The following is a 17,041-nucleotide window of genomic DNA, read 5'->3' on the forward strand; positions in this document are numbered from 1 at the left end:
AGGGAAACTCCAAAAATGAAATTCTAGTCCTCTAATCCCAGTGAATCTATACTAGGAAGAATATAAAAACAGTTAATAACCCAGCTCTTCAACAAACATCAATTTAAAAATAAGCAGTAGAAAAGATAAAAACAAAGACAAAGAATAAATATGCAAAACTGATGAAAAGGAGCTGAGATATGCCAAAATTACTAGAGAGAGGCAGAAATGTGTATATATCCCTCTGTATTTTCTTCCATGACCTTTCACTTGGAAGCAAAAACAAGAATGATAAATACAAATTTTTATAGCTTGGGAAAAGTAGAGTTTTATAGATTCAGAGAAATTATAAAACTACTGATACATTTATTGTCATCTTTTCTCTTAAGGAGACTAATCACAAGATTTGAAATGGAAAGAGAATAATAATAGGGGATGAAGGCTCAAGATTTGATGAAAAAGCAGTTAAGCATCATACTGCTTTGAATAAGTCAGGTTTTGGGGTCCAAACAAATTATGTATGTAACAGATTTCTTATGGGTCTTGTGAAAGCATACGAGAATAGTGTTATGTCACCCCTGGCCAAGTGGTAGGGACCAATATACCCTGTCACTTGAAACAAAAGCCATAAAAAGCAAAACAGATGAAGCACATGAAACAATGATTTTAAAGACACTGGCTATAATACAACAAAGGGCTGTGATCTCTGAAAAATAACAACAAAAAAAAGTTAGCCCTATAATTCCCCTAGCTTTCTGTCTCAATGAGAGCGTTCAGGTCATGGCATATGAAATTACTAAGACAGAGGTTGGCTGGCTCCCTGGGTTGAAGAAATGGAGCTAAAAGTATAGGAATACCAATACAGCTAGAGTTCATGGAAAAGAGTACCAGAGAAAAGAGAACTACACGCAGAGAGAACCCTAGAAATCTGCAAAATATATTCCTTGAGTATGGATTAGCAGAGTATTGATTAGCACATGCACGTGAGGAAACAACTTCAGGCCAGGTTAAGAAGCATCTGAAAGAATAAGAGGGCACAGTTCTTGGCACTTACACAGGGAGCAGAACTAAACTGCTCCAGACCCACCTAAAAATTCATAATGTAAAACCTGAAAGGATCAAAATATTCCCATGTAATTTGACTGTATCCCACATAAGAAATGATTGAGAATGATTATAAAAGCACGTAATTTTAAGAAAAGAACAACATAACTTTAACAACAACAACAAAAAAACTCAAGGAGGTTTACAGAAATACACAATATTCAGCACCTAACACTTACAATATCTGGCATCTAATGAAATATTACCAGCCATATGAAGAAGGAAAAAAATAAGACATAAGAAGAAGCTGAATCAATAAGTTGAAATGAATGCAGAACTTACACAGATGTTATAATTAAAAGAGAAAGACATTAAAATGGTTATTATAACTGTATTCTATATTTTTAAATGTTAAGCAAAGATATGAAAAATATTAAAAACAGAGGACTACAATGTCTGAGATTTTTTAGAAGTTAAAATAAATGAAATATTAGACATTCCAGAAAAAAAGATTAATGAATTCAAAATCATAACATTAGAAATTATCCAAGACAGTGATTCAGGAGTTCAAGGCTGCAGTGAGCCATGATTGCCTTGAGAAACAGAGCAAGATCCTGTCTCTTTAAAAAAAGAAAAGAAAAAAATTATCCAAGATAGAATCCATAGAGGAAAAAATATCCAACAAGATAAAATGTGTATCAGTTGCAATACAACTTTTAGTGGAAATTGATTTCCTTACATTGGACTCCCTGCTGGCCAGCGGGGCAGGCTGGAGACTGCCTAAGAAGACCGGGTCCCAGGAGGGAGGGGTGCCCACCACCACCATGGCTCCAGTTGGCCATTTCCCCTGCTGCTGGTGCCAGCAAGACTGAGTGGTTTGGACCAGGAGAAATTCCCCACAGCACAGCACAGCCACTGTGACAGTTTGTGGCCAGACTGCTTCTTTAAGCGAGACCCTGACACATTCCTTGTTGCCAGGCAGGGCCTCCCTGAGGGATTTTCAGCACCCTCAGCCAGGGGTTTATGGACAGATCTCTGATTTCCCTGAGAGGAGCCCCTAGGAGGAGGGGCAGCCACAGTATCATGGACTGCAATCTTATCCTTTTCTGCCAGCAAGCTCTGAGGAGTCTGGGTAGTCTGGACAAGGGAAATTCCTGCTTATTTAAGTGGGTCCCTTATTCTATTTCCCCTGACTGGGTGAGATCTCCCAACAGGGGTCTCCAGGCACTGCATACAGGAGCATTCTGGTGGGCATCAGGTCAATGCCCCTCTGGGACACAGTGCCCAGTGGAAGGATCAGGCTGCCATCTTTGCTGTTCTGCCACCTCCACTGGTGATACTTCCAGGTGTCAGAGGGACCCAGGTGAACAGGGTATGGAGTAGGCCCCCAGCAAACCACAGCAGCCCTAGGAAAGAGGGGCCTTACTGCTAAAAGAACAAACAGAAAGCAACAACAGCATCAATAAAAAAAGACCACAAAAACCCCATCCAAAGGTCAGCAGATTCAAAGATCAAAGGTAGATAAACCCTTGAAGATGAGAAAGAATCAACGCAAAAACACTGAAAACTCAAAAAGCCAGAGTGCCTCTTCAGCTGCAAATGATCACAACACATCTCCAGCAAGGGCACAGAACTGGGATGAGGCTGAGATGGATGAATTGACAGAAATAGGGTTCAGAAGATGCATAATAATGAACTTCACTGAGCTAAAGGAGTATGTTCTAACACATTGCAAAGAAGCTAAGAACCATGATAAAATATTACAGGAGCTGTTAACCAGAATAACCAGTTTAGAGAGGAATATAAATAAACTGATGGAGCTGTTTAAACACAACACAAGAACTTCACAATGCAATCACAAGTATCAATATCCAAACAGACCAAGTGGCAGAAAGGATATCAGAGCTTGAAGACTATCTTGCTGAAATAAGGTAGGCAGACAAGATTAGAGAAAAAAGGAACAAACAAAACCTGTGAGAACTATGAGATTATGTAAGATTGAACCTATGATTGATTGGGGTACCTGAAATAAACGGGGAGAACGAACCGAGTTGGAAAACACACTTCAGGATATCATCCAGGAGAACTTCCTCAACCTAGCAAGAAAGGTCAACATTCAAATTCAGGAAATCCAGAGAACCCCCGTAAGACACTCCATGAGATCAACCCCAAGACACATAATCATCAGATTTTCGGAGGTCAAACTGAAGGAGACACTGTTAAGGGCAGCCAGAGAGAAAGGCCAGGCCATCTACAAAGGGAAGCCCATCAGACTAACAGCAGACCTCTCAGCAGAAACCCTAAAAACCAGAAGACATTGGGAACAATATTTAACATTCTGGTTTTTTTTTTTTTTTTTTTTTTTGAGATGGAGTCCTGCTCTGTCACCCAAGGTAGAGTGTACTGGTGTGATCTTGACTTACTACCACCTCTGCCTCCCAGGTTCAAGTGATTCTCCTGCCTCAGCCTCTTGAGTAGCTGGGATTAGAGGCACTCCCCACCACACCCGGCTAATTTTTGTATTTTTAGTAGACACGGGGTTTTGCCATGTTGGCCAGCCTGGTCTTGAACTCCTGACCTCAGGTGATCCACCCTCTTGGCCTCCCAAAGTGCTGGGATTACAGGCATGAGCCATCATGCTGGACCAATATTTAACATTCTTAAAGAAAAAAATTTTCAGTCTAGAATTTCATATCCAGCCAAACTAAACTTCATAAGTGAAGGAGAAATGAGATTTTTTTTCAGACAAGCAAATGCTGAGGGAATTCATCACCACCAGGCCTGCCTTGCAAGAGCTCCTGAAGGAAGCACTAAATATGGAAAGGAAAAATGGTTACCAGTCACTACAAAAAACACGCTGAAGTACACAAACCAACAACACTATGAAGCAACTATATAAATAAGTCTGCAAAATACCAGCTAGCATCATGATGACAGGATCAAATTCACATATAACTATACTAACGTTAAATGTAAATGGCCTAAGGGCCCCATATAAAAGACACAGAATGGTAAGCTGGATAAAGAGCCAACATCCATCAGTGAGCTGCATTCAAGAGACCCATCTCACATGCAAAGACATACATAGACTCAAAGGGATGGAGGAAAATTTACCGAGGAAATGGAAAACAGAAAAAAGCAGAGGTTGAAATCCTAGTTTCTGATAAAACAAACTTTAAACCAACAAAGATCAAAAAAGACAAAGAAGGGCATTATATAATGGTAAAGGAATCAATTCAACAAGAAGAGCTAACTATCCTAAATATATATGCACCCAATACAGGAGCACCCAGATTCATAAAACAAGTTCTTAGAGACCTACAAAGAGACTTAGACTCCCACACAATAATAGTGGGAGATTTTAACACCCCACTGTCAACATTAGCCAGATGATAGAGACAGAATATTAACAAAGATATCCTGAAGTTGAACTCAGCTCTGGGTCAAGTGGACCTGACAGATATCTGCAGAACTCTCCACCCCAAAACAACAGAATATACATTCTTCTCAGTGCCACAAGGCACTTATTCTAAAACTGCACATAATTGGAAGTAAATCACTCCTCACCAAATGCAAAAGAACTGAAATCATAACAGTCTCTCAGAAAAAATACAATCAAATTAGAATTCAAGATTAAGAAACACTCAAAACCACACAACTACATGGAAATTGAACAACCTGCTCTTGAATGACTCCTGGGTAAATAATGAAATTAAGGCAGAAATCAAGAAGTTCTTAGAAACTAATGAGAACAATGAGACAACACACTAGAATCTCTGGGACGCAGCTAAAGCAGTGTTAAGAGAGAAATTTATAGTGCCAAATGCTCACATCAAAAAGCTAGAAAGATCCCAAATTGACATCCTAACATCATAACTAAAGGAACTAGAGAACCAAGAGCAAACAAACCCCAAAGCTAGCAGAAGACAAGAAAAAGCCAAGATCAGAGTGAAACTAAAGGTGATACAAACATGAAAAACCCTTCAAAAAAATCAATGAATCCAGGAGCTGGCTTTTTGAAAAGATTAATAAAACAGAAAGACTGCTAACTAAATAGAATAATAAAGAAGAGAGAAGAATCAAATAGACACAATAAAAAATGATAAAGGGGTATCACCACTGACCCCACAGAAATACAAACAACCATCAGAGAATACTATAAACACCTCTGTGCAAATCACTTGCAAAATCTAGAAGAAATGGATAAATTCCTGTAAACATATGCCCTCCCAAGTCTGAACCAGGAAGAAGTTGAATCCCTGAATAGACCAATAACAAGTTCTGAAATTGAGGCAGTAATGAACAGCCTATCAACCAAAAAAAGCACAGGACCAGACAGATTTACAGCTGAATTCTACCAGAAGAACAAAGAGGAAATGATACCCCTTCTTCTGAAAATATTCCAAACAACTGAAAAGGAGGGACTCCTCCCTAACTCATTATATGAGGCCAGCATCATCCTGATACCAAAACCCGGCAAAGAAACAACAAAAAATACTTCAGGCCAATATCCCTGATGAACATCAATGCAAAAATTCTCAATAAAATACCGGCAAACCAAATCCAGCAACATATCAAAAAGCTCATCCATCACAATCAAGTTGGCTTCATCCCCAGGATGCAAGTCTGGTTCAACATATGCAAATCAATAAATGTAATTCATTATATCATCAGAACTAAAGACAAAAACCACACGATTATCTCAATAGATGCCAAAAGGCCTTCAATAAAATTCAACATTCCTTTATGTTAAAAACTCCTCTCAATAAACTAGGAATTGAAGGAGCATACACCAAAAAAAAAGAGCCATTTATGAGAAACCCATGACCAATATCATACTGAATGGGCAAAAGCTGGATGCATTCCCTTTGAAAACCAGTATAAGGCAAAAAAGTCCTCTCTCACCACTTCTATTCAACATAGTATTGGAAGTTCTGGCCAGAGCAATCAGGGAAGAGAAAAAAAAGGGGAGGGTATTCAAATAGGAAAAGAGGAAGTCAAATTGTCTTTGTCTTTGTTTGCAGATGATATGATCCTATATCTAGAAAACCCCATTATCTCATCCCAAAAGCTTTTTAAGCTGATAAGCAACTTTGGCACTCTCAGGATACAAAATCAATATGCAAAAGTCACAAGCATTCCTGTACACCAACAACAGACAAGCAGAAAGTCAAATCATGAATAAATTCCCATTCACAATTGCTAGAAAGAGAATAAGATACCTAGAAATACAGCTAACAAAAAAAGTGAAGGACTTCTTCAAGGAGAACTACAAACCACTGCTCAAGGAAATTAGAGAAGACACAAACAAACGAAAAAACATTCCATGTTCATGGATAGTAAGAATCAATATCGTGAAAATGACCATACTGCCCAAAGTAATTTATAGATTCAATGCTATTCCCATTAAACTCATTGACATTCTTCACAGAACTAGAAAAAAACTATTTTAAAATTCATATGGAACCAAAAAAGAGTTTATGTAGCCAAGACATCCTAAGCAGAAAAGAACAAACCTGGAGGAATCACACTACCTGACTTTGAACTATACTACAAGGCTATAGTAACCAAAACAGCATGGTACTGGTACAAAAACAGACACACAGACCAATGGAACAGAAGAGAGAACTCAGAAATAAGACTGCACATCTACAATCATCTAGTCTTTGACAAACCTGACAAAAAGAAGCAATGAGGAAAGGACTCCCTATTTAATACATGGTGCTGGGAGAACAGGCTAGCCATATGCAGAGAATTGAAACTGCACAACTTCCTTACACCTTATACAAAGATTATCTCAAGATGGATTAAAGGCTTAAATGTAAAACCCAAAACTATAAAAACCCTAGAAGAAAATCTAGGCAATACTATTCAGGACATAGGCATGGGCAAACATTTCATGACAAAAACATCAAAAGCAATTGCAACAAAAGCAAAAATGGATAAATGGGATCAATTAAACTAAAGAACTTCTACACAGCAAAAGAAACTATCATCAGAGTAAACAAGCAACCTACAGAGTGGGAGAAAATTTTAGCAATCTATCCATCTGACAAAGGTCTAATATCCAGAATCTACAAGGAACTTAAGTAAATTTATAAAACAAAATTCATTCAAAAATGAGCAAAAGACATGAACAGACACTTCTCAAAATAAGATATTTATGCAGCCAACAAACTACAAAACACAGCTCAACATCACTGGTCATTAGAGAAATGCAAATCAAAATAGCAATTAGATAACATCTCATGCCAGTTAGAATGGCAATTATTAAAAAGTCCAGAAACAACAGATGCTGGTGAGGTTGTGGAGAAATAGGAATGTTTTTACACTGTTGGTGGGAATGTACACTCCACAATAGTCAAACCATTGTGGAAGACAGTGTGGTAATTCCTCAAAGATCTAGAACCAGAAATCCCATTTGACCCAGCAATCCTATTGTAAGGTATATACCCAAAAAATATAAATTATTCTATTACAAAGATACATGCACACGTATGTTCAGTGCAGCACTATTTACAACAGCAAAGACATGGAATCAACCTAAATGCCCATCAATGATAGACTGGATAAAGAAAATGTGATATATATACACCATGGAATACTATGCAGCCATAAAAAGGAATGAGATCATGTCATTTGCAGGGACATGGATGGAGCTAGAAGCTATTATTCTCAGCAAACTAATGCAGGAACAGAAAAACCAAACACCACATGTTCTCACTTACAAATGGGAGCTGATCAATGGGAACACATGGCCACACAAAGGGTAACAACACACACTGGGGCCTGTTGGGGGTAGGGTGGGGAGAGGGAGAGCATCAGCAAAAATAGCTAATGCATGCTGGGCTTAATACCTAGGTGATGCGTTGATCTGTGCAGCAAACCACAATGGCACACATTTACCTATGTAACAAACCTGCCCATCCTGCATTTGTACCCTGGAAATTAAAATAAAAACAAAAATATAATTTAAAAAAAGAAAAAGAAGAGAGATGACAGCAGAGTTTTCACTAGACATAATGCAAGAGAAAAGACAGCAATATCTTTAAAAACAAAAGCAAAATGAAACTGTCAAATGAAAATTCTATACACAGAAAATCTTTTAAAAATAAAGGTTAAATATGTTTATAGATGACTGGAGATGATAAGTTTGTGGATAAATATATAAGATGTTTTCTTATTTAATTCTCTTTCAAAGATAATTATTTAATCAAAATAAACATATTGTGATATTGTATATGTAAAATTGAACCACCTTGAAGTTCTTTTAATCCATGTGAAGTGCCATAATCTAACTTGACCATGATAAGTAAAAGATGCACACTATAAATTCTAAAGTAACCACTAAAATTAAGCAAAACAAAGAGTAATTGCAAATAAGCCAACAAAGCAGGTAAAATGGAATTTTTAAAAGATATTTAATTAACCCAAAGAAAGGCAAAAAGAAAGGAAAAGGGAAACAGAAAACAGATGAAGCAAATAAAATGAATAAGATGATAGCCTCAAACCTAACTATCAATAATTATGTTAAATTTAAATGGTACAAATGCCCCGAATTAAAAAAGAGATTGCACAATTGGCTAAGAAATTGAAAACCAGCTTTATGCTGCCTATGACAAACTTTAGGATTCTTTTTTTTACTTTGAATATAAAGACACAAATAGACAGAAGCAAAAGAATGGAAAAAGGTTTACCATGCTATCTGTCAAAGAAGGCTACAGTGCTGGGCACAGCGGCAGACACGTAAGCCCAACTACTCAAGAGGCTGATGTGGGAGAATCATTTGAGGCAAGAAATTCAAGACCAGCCCTAGCAGCAGAGTGAGACTGCATCTATAGAAAAATTTTTTAAAAAATTACTTTGGCATGGTGGCACATGCCTATAGTTCAGTTACTAAAACAAGTAAGTTTAGCAATCTTTTAGGATAAAAATAAGTATACAAAAATTAATTACATGTCTGTATGCTTTAAATATATATTATATATAGATTTAAACTATATGTTATATAATATATAATACATATGACTATATATGGTTTAAATATATATAATATAGATAATATATTATATGTAACATATATGGTTTAAAAATATTGTTCATAATATATATATAATGCGTGTGTGTGTGTGTGTGTATATATATATATATATAAGCTTACAGACTACATAAAACAGATAAAACATAAAAATATAGAAAAACAGACCATAGGACTGATTTGGCCTCTGGGCCATACTGTGCTGACTGCTACTGTATAGAAAATCCACTGGAGCCTACCAAAACTCATCTAAAACAGGTAAGTTTAGCAATCTTTTAGGATACAAAATAAGTATACAAAAATTAATTACATGTCTGTATACTAACACTTAACAATCAGAAATTGAATGAAAATAACATCATTTATAATAGCATCAAAAATATAAATTATCTAGGAATAGATCTGGCAAAAGAAAGAGACATGTACTGAAAACTACATAATATCATGAGAGAAACTAACAAAGACACACATAGTGAGATATAACTCAGTATTGTGAAGATGTCTTTTTTTTTTTTTTTTTTTTTTTTTTTTTTTTGCTGAATTGATCTATGAATTCAAGACAATCCCAGTAAAAATTCTACCAGGCTTTGATTGTATAAATTGAGAAGTTGATCAGAAAATTCATGTGGAAGTACAAAAATTTTGAATAACCAAAACAACTTGAAATAGAATAAATTTAAAGGACGAATACTATTGCTTTCAAGTGCTAATAATATGGTTTTCAAAAGTTATTAAAACTGTAAAATACTCCCAACATTGTGGTATTTGCATAAAGTTAGACAAATAGATTAGTGGAATAGAATACAGAGATCAGAAATAGACACACACATGGTTGACCACATTATTTTCAAGTAATTTTTCAGAAATGCACAAAGGTATTTCAGTGGAAAAAAAATTAATAAATCGTACTGCAACAATTAGTTATCCATAAAGTAACTTGGATCTATACAACTACAAAAATTAACTCAAAATGGATCATAGATGTATTTGTTCATTTTCACACTGCTATAAAGAAATACCCAAGACTGGGTAATTTATAAAGGAAATAGGTTTAATTGACTACAGTTCCACATAGCTAGGGAGGCCTCAGGAAACTTACAATGATGGCATAAGGCAAAGGGGAAACAAGCACCTTCTTCACAGTGCAGCAAGAGAGAGAAGAGAAAAGGAGGAACTTCGAAACATTTTTAAAACCATCAGATCTCATGAGAACTCACTCACTATCATGAGAACAGCATGGGGGAAACTACCCCCAGGATCCAATCACCTCCCTCTCTAAACATGTGGAGATTATAGTACCCTCCCTCAACACATGAGAATTACAATTAGAGATAAGTTTTGGGTGGGGACACAGAGCCAAACCCTATCATTCTGCCCCAGCCCCACCCAAATCTCATGTATTTTTACATTTCCAAACCAATCATACAGTCCCCCAAAATCTTAAATGATTTCAGCATTAACTCAAAGTCCATAATCCAAAGTCTCATCTGAGAAAAGGCAAGTCCCTTCTGCCTATAAGCCTGTAAAATCAAAAACAAGTTAGTTCCTTCCTACATACAATAGGAATACAGGCATTGGGTAAATGCTCCCATTCCAAATGACAGAAATTGGCCAAAACAAAGGGGCTATAGGCCCTGCACAAGTCCAAAATCCAGTGGGGCACTCATTAAATCTTAAATCTCTGAAATAATCTCCTTTGGCACCATGTCTCATATCGGGGGCATGCTGATGGGAGAGGTGGGCTCCCATGGCCTTGGGCAGCTCCTTCACAGGCTGATAATGAGAGCTTGTGGCTTCTCCTGATGCATGGTGCAAGTTGTCATTGGATCTACCATTCTGAGGTCTGGAGAATGGTGGCCCTTTCTCACAGCTCCACTAGGCAGTGCACCAGTGGGGACTCTGTGTGGAGTCTCCAACCCCACCTTTTCTTTCCACACTGCCCTAGTAGAGGCTCTCCATGAGGGCTCTACCCCTGCAGCAGACTTCTGCCTAGACATCCAGGCATTTCCATACGTCCTCTGAAATCTAGGTGGAGGTTTCCAATCTTCAATTCTTGACTTCTGTGCATCCACAGGCCCAACACTGTTGCAGTCTTTCTTCCCCTTAGCTCAGATAGGTCTGAGTTCTTGTCTCACAACCAGGAAGAATTAGGTGTGCAGACACTGGAAAGTGAGTGGAGTAGAATTAATTAAACAAAAGAGAAACTCTCAACAAAGAGAAACATGGCAGGAAGGGGATGGTTCCCCTACCCAAAGGCTGGAAAGTACCTCTTTGTGGCTGGGACTGGGGCCCTTTATGGACTCAGAATGAAGAGTGTGTGCTGATTGGTCTGTGAGAATGCCAAAAAAAAAAAAAAGAAGTTAAAGTGAAGACACCACTCAAAGCTGGCCACAACAGTGTAGAAAACTAATTAGGAAAGGGTAGGTATATGTAAAATAGGTGAAGGGTGGGTATCAATCAGAGGAAAGTGCACCAAACAAGAAAATAAGTTCTCAATCCAGTCCAAAGATTTAACTTGTAGCTTGGCTTTCAGGTTTTAAACTGTCTTTGGCTTGAAGGTGGGGTTTCACCAGGAACCCAACCCTATCTGCCTAGGCATTTGGCTGCCTCCTGCCACTCTCAACACCATATGGAAGTCACCAAGGCTTGGGGTTTGCACCCTCTGAAGCAACAGCCCAAGCTGTACCTCAGCCTGTTTTAGCTGAGGAAAGAGATGTAACTGACTCACAGTTCCACGTGACTGGGGAGGCCTCAGGAAACTTACAATCATGACAGAAGGTGAAGGGGAAGCCAGAACCTTCCTTACAGGGCAGCAGGAGAGACAAAAGTAAAGGAAGAACTTCTAAACACTTTTAAAATGATCAGACCTCAGTAGAACTCACTATCAAAAGAAGAGCATGAGGGAAACCACCCCCATAATCCAATCACCTCCCTCCCTAAACGTGGGGATTACAGGTTCCTCCCTCAACACATGGGAATTACAATTCAAGGTGAGATTTGGGTGAGGACACAGAGCCAAACCATATCAATAGACCTAAATGTAAAATCTAAAACTATAAAAATTTTAGAAGAAAAGATGAACAAAAACCTCTATGACCTTTAGATAGCCAAAGATTTTTAAACTACCACACTAAAACAATGATATATAAATTTAATGTCATTAAAATTAAAAATAACTACTATTCAAAGACACTGTTAAGAGAATGAAAAGACAAGCCACCTGGAAGAAAGTCTGTAAACAACAATAATAACAGCAACATATATCAAATAAAGGATGTACCCTGGAATATAGGAAGAACTCTCACAATTCAATATAAAGAAAACTTAAAACTCAATTTTAATTTTTTTAAATACAAAGAAGATACGTAGGTAACAAATACACACATAAAAATGCTCAACATCATTAGTCATTTAAAAAATACAAATTAAGGTCACAATAAATACCACTACACCACTATTAGAATGGCTAGAGAGTGGCCATGCCAAATGCTGGGGACAATGTGAAGGCCATGGTATTCTCATGCACTGTTAGATCTGTGTCCCTATAATGATATATGTATGAATGCTTTGAACATTCATAGCAACCCTGTTGGTAGTGATCAAAAACTTGACCAACCCAAATGCCCATCAATTGAAGAATATATAACTAAATTGTGGCAGATTCTTTAATGGAATACTACTCAAGTTGTTATATTTTTATTTGTGTACTCTAAATAAGTAACACATTTTTAAATCTTTCACAGATAGAAGATAAAGAAAGAGGCTTTGAAAAATTTAAGACATACTATTAAAAATCAGGCATAATAGCTGTCAAGTCTTACATCATCAAATAGAACTAGATAAGGACTATGATATTATACTTTAAAATTAAAACATAAAACACATATTTATGTTCGTAATTTAAATATTACTTATTTCATATACAAAATGAGAAATAATCATACTATCTATGACAAAAACTTTGCAACTATCACATGCATAATTACATTGGGTTCACATCTCATTATTCTTCTATAGAATATTCAAGAATAGAATGTCCACGTGATTCATCCTGTAAGGAATTCTTTTAATAGCTTATTTTAACAAAAGAAATGAAAATAAAATTGAGACATATTATTATTTTTCATTTTCAACATTTATGACTTAATGAATGACTAAAACAACTTGCATGCATGCATGAACAAAATCAGAGAAATTAACAGCCATTTGGCTAATCAATGTTTCTCTTTTTTACAGAGGAAATTTTGCAAATATGCCTCCTTACATAAGAGGAGAATCTTGCTCTCTCTGCTCAAAAGAAGAGAAATGTGTAAAGAACCTCTGCAGTAAGCAAAAAAAAAAATAATATTATTATATTTAGAGAGCAAAGTTTCCATATATTTATTATATTTTAAAAATTTGGCTTCTCAAGTTTACAAATTATGGACAAGATTTGATTGTTGTTATCTGATGATATAAATCATTTGTCATAAATTTTAATACTTAAACTCAGATGATTCCTGTTTTCTTCACTGATTACTCCCCTTCTGAAGCTAAAGAGCAGAAAGGAATGAGGTACAACCATGATTCAATTTGCTGCTGCACTGAAAATAACTATGGGTTGAAATGCTTCTTATTTTTACTTGCTTTCATTGACCTCCTGTTATTAGTTGTTAGAATAGTGACCCATTCAGAAGTAATTTGTTAGTCAATGTCCAAAGTAACTATAATTTAAAACTAACATGTTTCTCTTTCATGATCAGCTTTTTGGTTCTCAAAACAAATATGCTTTTTAAGACTAAAAGTATAAATTTTGGGCAGTGAGGGCAGAGAAAAAAAAATGGAGCCACATGTCAGCAAAATATCAAACTCTGTAAAACATTTGAAGAGATTTATTCTGAGCAAATATGAGTGACCAATGGCCTGTGAGACAGCCCTCAGGAGACCCTGAGAACATGTGTCCAAGGTGGTCAGGCTACAACTTGTTTTTTACATTTTAAGGAGACATAAGACATCAATCAATACATGCAAGATGTACATTAGTTCTGTCCAGAAAGGCAAAACAACTGGAAATGGGGCTTGCAAGTCAAAAGTCAAAGGCAGATTCAAAGATGTTCTGATTGGCAATTGGTTAAGTTAAGTAATTGTCTAAAGGCTTACAATCAATAGAAGGGAATACCTCGGTTAAGATAAGGGGTTGTGGAGACCAAGGGTTTATTAAGTAGATGAAACCTCAAGATATCAGGCTTCTGAGAGACTAGATTGTAAATGTTTCTTATCAGATTGAAAAAGTCTCTTCTATTAGACTTAAGATCTCTATTGGTGTTAATACTGGTCAGCTTCTGACCTCCCCTTTTCCATCATGGCCTGAACCAGTTTTTCAGGTTAACTTTGGAATGCACTTTGTAAAAGTAGAGGTCCATTCAGATGGTTGGGGGGCTTAGAATTTTAGTTTTGGTTTACATTCTCCCCCTTCTGGCCAACATTTGCCATAGGCAAGATCAATGGCCAGTATACATTTACTTTATCCCATAGTGTTGTCAGGGTGGCATGGCTGCCTGCCCCAGGTTCATCCTGTCCCTCATTGGAACCCCTATTGCCAAGGGACCTAGATCCAAAAACTTATAGCCAATTTAACTGTTCCAACCCAGATGGGAATGGACATGGACAGGCATTCATTAATTGTTAAATTTTTTTAAGTAATATAAAAGCCAACAAACAAAAACACAAAGGTGAAGATACAAAATTGACTTATCTTTAACTTCTATACATTCAGCTGCTGTAATCTTGGTTTTAGTTGTAGACTTATAGCAATTAGCTACACAAAACATAAGCATTATTAAAGCATTTTAAGCTAAGGAATTTAGAGATTTTTGTTGTGCCACATTTCTTTTTGTTGTCTTTAGTAATGTGTCCTAAGGTGTCTGATAAAAATTTTTAGTATATAATTATCTGCATAAATCCCATAACTGTGAGTACCCAGGAGGCTTTGTCATGGGTATCTTTATATTCTTTCAGTAATAATTTGTTGTTAATTCTACAGGAATCAGCAAATTATTTATGGTTAGAATGGATTAAAAGGTGCCACATAACAGCTCAGAAGGAAAAGTCCATGTTTTATCAGCTGTTTAGGCATCTGTGTACCCATGCTTCATTGAGAGGATCTGAACTAATTATACCCCTCAAAACCAGCCCTTGTAATCTCATGCAACCACCTCTTGCACAATAGTCCCTGGGCCTAGAGAGAAGGTGCTTGTATAGTTTTAGCAACAGAGCATATGCAATGAAAAGCAGATCAGGCTCAATGGGATTCCAAATGAGGAACATTTTCAGGTTTTGTCAAATCATCTGTCGTCTTCAGAATGTCATGATTCTGGTTTTCCTGGAAGAAGTAAAACCATGAGCAATAAATCACATTAATAATTTGACAATTAAAAAAGAATGTGTGTGTTAGAACAGAAAAAGGAAACTATTCCACTAGGGCACTAACTAAAAACATAAAAAATTACAACCTGGTACTCTTTAGAGGATTACTGTAGCCAACAGATAATTCATAATTCTTTTTACCTTCTTTTGCATATAACTTTTAAATAACCTTTGAATGAAACAAACATTATTTACCTTTCAATAAGAATACATTTTTTAAAAAATGTTTTCCTATCATTTTTTAAGTTGAACGTTGCCCAGAGAGTTAATGAATATACATTGTTAAATATAACTTTAGATTCAAACAAACTTTAGACAAGTTTGTTTACAAACATTTATTCTATTACATTTACCTCATTAATTTATTTAATAGTTCACCTACAGTATTTACAAAAACTGTGATAGTCATCATTTAAAATTATTTCCCTGTTAACCATTTTTATACCCTATGAATTGTGGGTGTTTACTCAAGAAATAAACTTAAGGCTAACTATATGAGTATTTTACCAATAATTCAGTATGTAGCTGTTTTCATTAAACCAACAATACCAAATGTCTTATTTAGCAAAAATTACACAAGCAAAGATTATTCTGTTTTGGGCTGGCTTTATAGTTTTATAACCCTTATGCAAAATTTTGACACCTTATAATATTTGCCAGGGATAAATATGAACCCACTTGATCAATAAACAAACAAAAATGCTACAATTCTAATTCTAATGTTACCTTACGAAGAATTTTAAAGCCAGTTTATTTATTAAAGATTTTACTTAAGTCATGTGAACTTGAAAAGCATGTGGGCTTATTATTTTACTTAATTTATGACTACTCTTAACTTTAAGCCAATTTGGTACCTTGTGGCCACAATCCATAACAAAACACATAAACACATACATACGCACTCATAGAAAGATCCTATTTTTTATTTCAGAACTCTAGCCATAAGATATTAATACAAACTCACTGGTTTACAGAAAGGAAGAAGATTGGATCTAAACAGTGGTTTTTGTCTCAGTAGAAAAGTAACAGCAGATTTAGAGCAGGCAGAAAAGAAAATAGAGAAGTAGAGAACTCAGGAACTCTTGAGTTGCAGATTGACCTTTGGGCTATGAATTTTTCTTTGACGTAATTTGCCCATTAGCCTAAAATGTGCAAAACAGACCATAATATGTAACTAGTTTGGGTACTAGTAAACCTGGCATGCCCTCAAACTTTTTCATTTTGCACAAACACTTGCAAAGAGAGGCACCCTAAAACTAACACGGCACCTCAAAGTGGATCATTCTCCTTGTCTTTTCTCTTTTTCAGATGGTTGCCCACTTTTTTTTCTTAAAAGGAGGAATGGAGCTGTCGCCTAGGGTTTTTTTGTGTTGTAGATCAATGTGTGCTGATTTTGGGTGAGACTGCAGTGTTTTACAAATGAGTCATTTCCACGCTCTTATGTGTCTCAGTTTCTCTCTCCAGAGGTCTATCACCTCTGAGAAGGCTAAAAATGCCAAGTGAACAGCTCTATATGCATTTCTTGAATGAGTCTTTTAAAACTAATTTTGTTGAGGGTTCCCTGTAGGGGCATGT

The 17,041-nt window shown here is 36.2% G+C and overlaps 2 protein-coding genes and 1 long non-coding RNA gene across 9 annotated transcripts in view; 1 reads left to right on the forward strand and 2 right to left on the reverse strand.

The window, feature by feature from the left end:
• The window catches only part of CAPS2 (calcyphosine 2), a 128,839-nt gene that overhangs the window by 84,021 nt on the left and 27,777 nt on the right, over positions 1-17,041 (reverse strand). The gene's annotated exons all lie outside the window — the stretch shown is intronic.
• Positions 1-17,041, forward strand: part of GLIPR1L1 (GLIPR1 like 1) — a 44,983-nt gene that overhangs the window by 20,531 nt on the left and 7,411 nt on the right. For 2 of the 3 annotated variants that reach the window (XM_054443019.2, XM_054443020.2), the window contains exon 4: positions 13,298-13,386. In XM_054443019.2, the coding sequence (XP_054298994.1) occupies positions 13,298-13,386 (89 nt within the window). Of the gene's footprint in view, positions 1-13,297; positions 13,387-16,774; positions 16,864-17,041 lie in introns of those variants that run through there. The other variant, XM_063646510.1, reaches the window with a different exon arrangement.
• LOC134737599 (uncharacterized) lies at positions 10,092-11,385 on the reverse strand. The gene is made up of 2 exons (XR_010122634.1): positions 11,329-11,385; positions 10,092-11,223 (listed from the first exon to the last, which is right to left on the reverse strand). It is a non-coding gene; the product is annotated as an uncharacterized LOC134737599 (long non-coding RNA).

This window comes from Pongo pygmaeus, chromosome 10 (assembly GCF_028885625.2).
Source record: "Pongo pygmaeus isolate AG05252 chromosome 10, NHGRI_mPonPyg2-v2.0_pri, whole genome shotgun sequence".
NCBI classification, from domain to species: domain Eukaryota; kingdom Metazoa; phylum Chordata; class Mammalia; order Primates; family Hominidae; genus Pongo; species Pongo pygmaeus.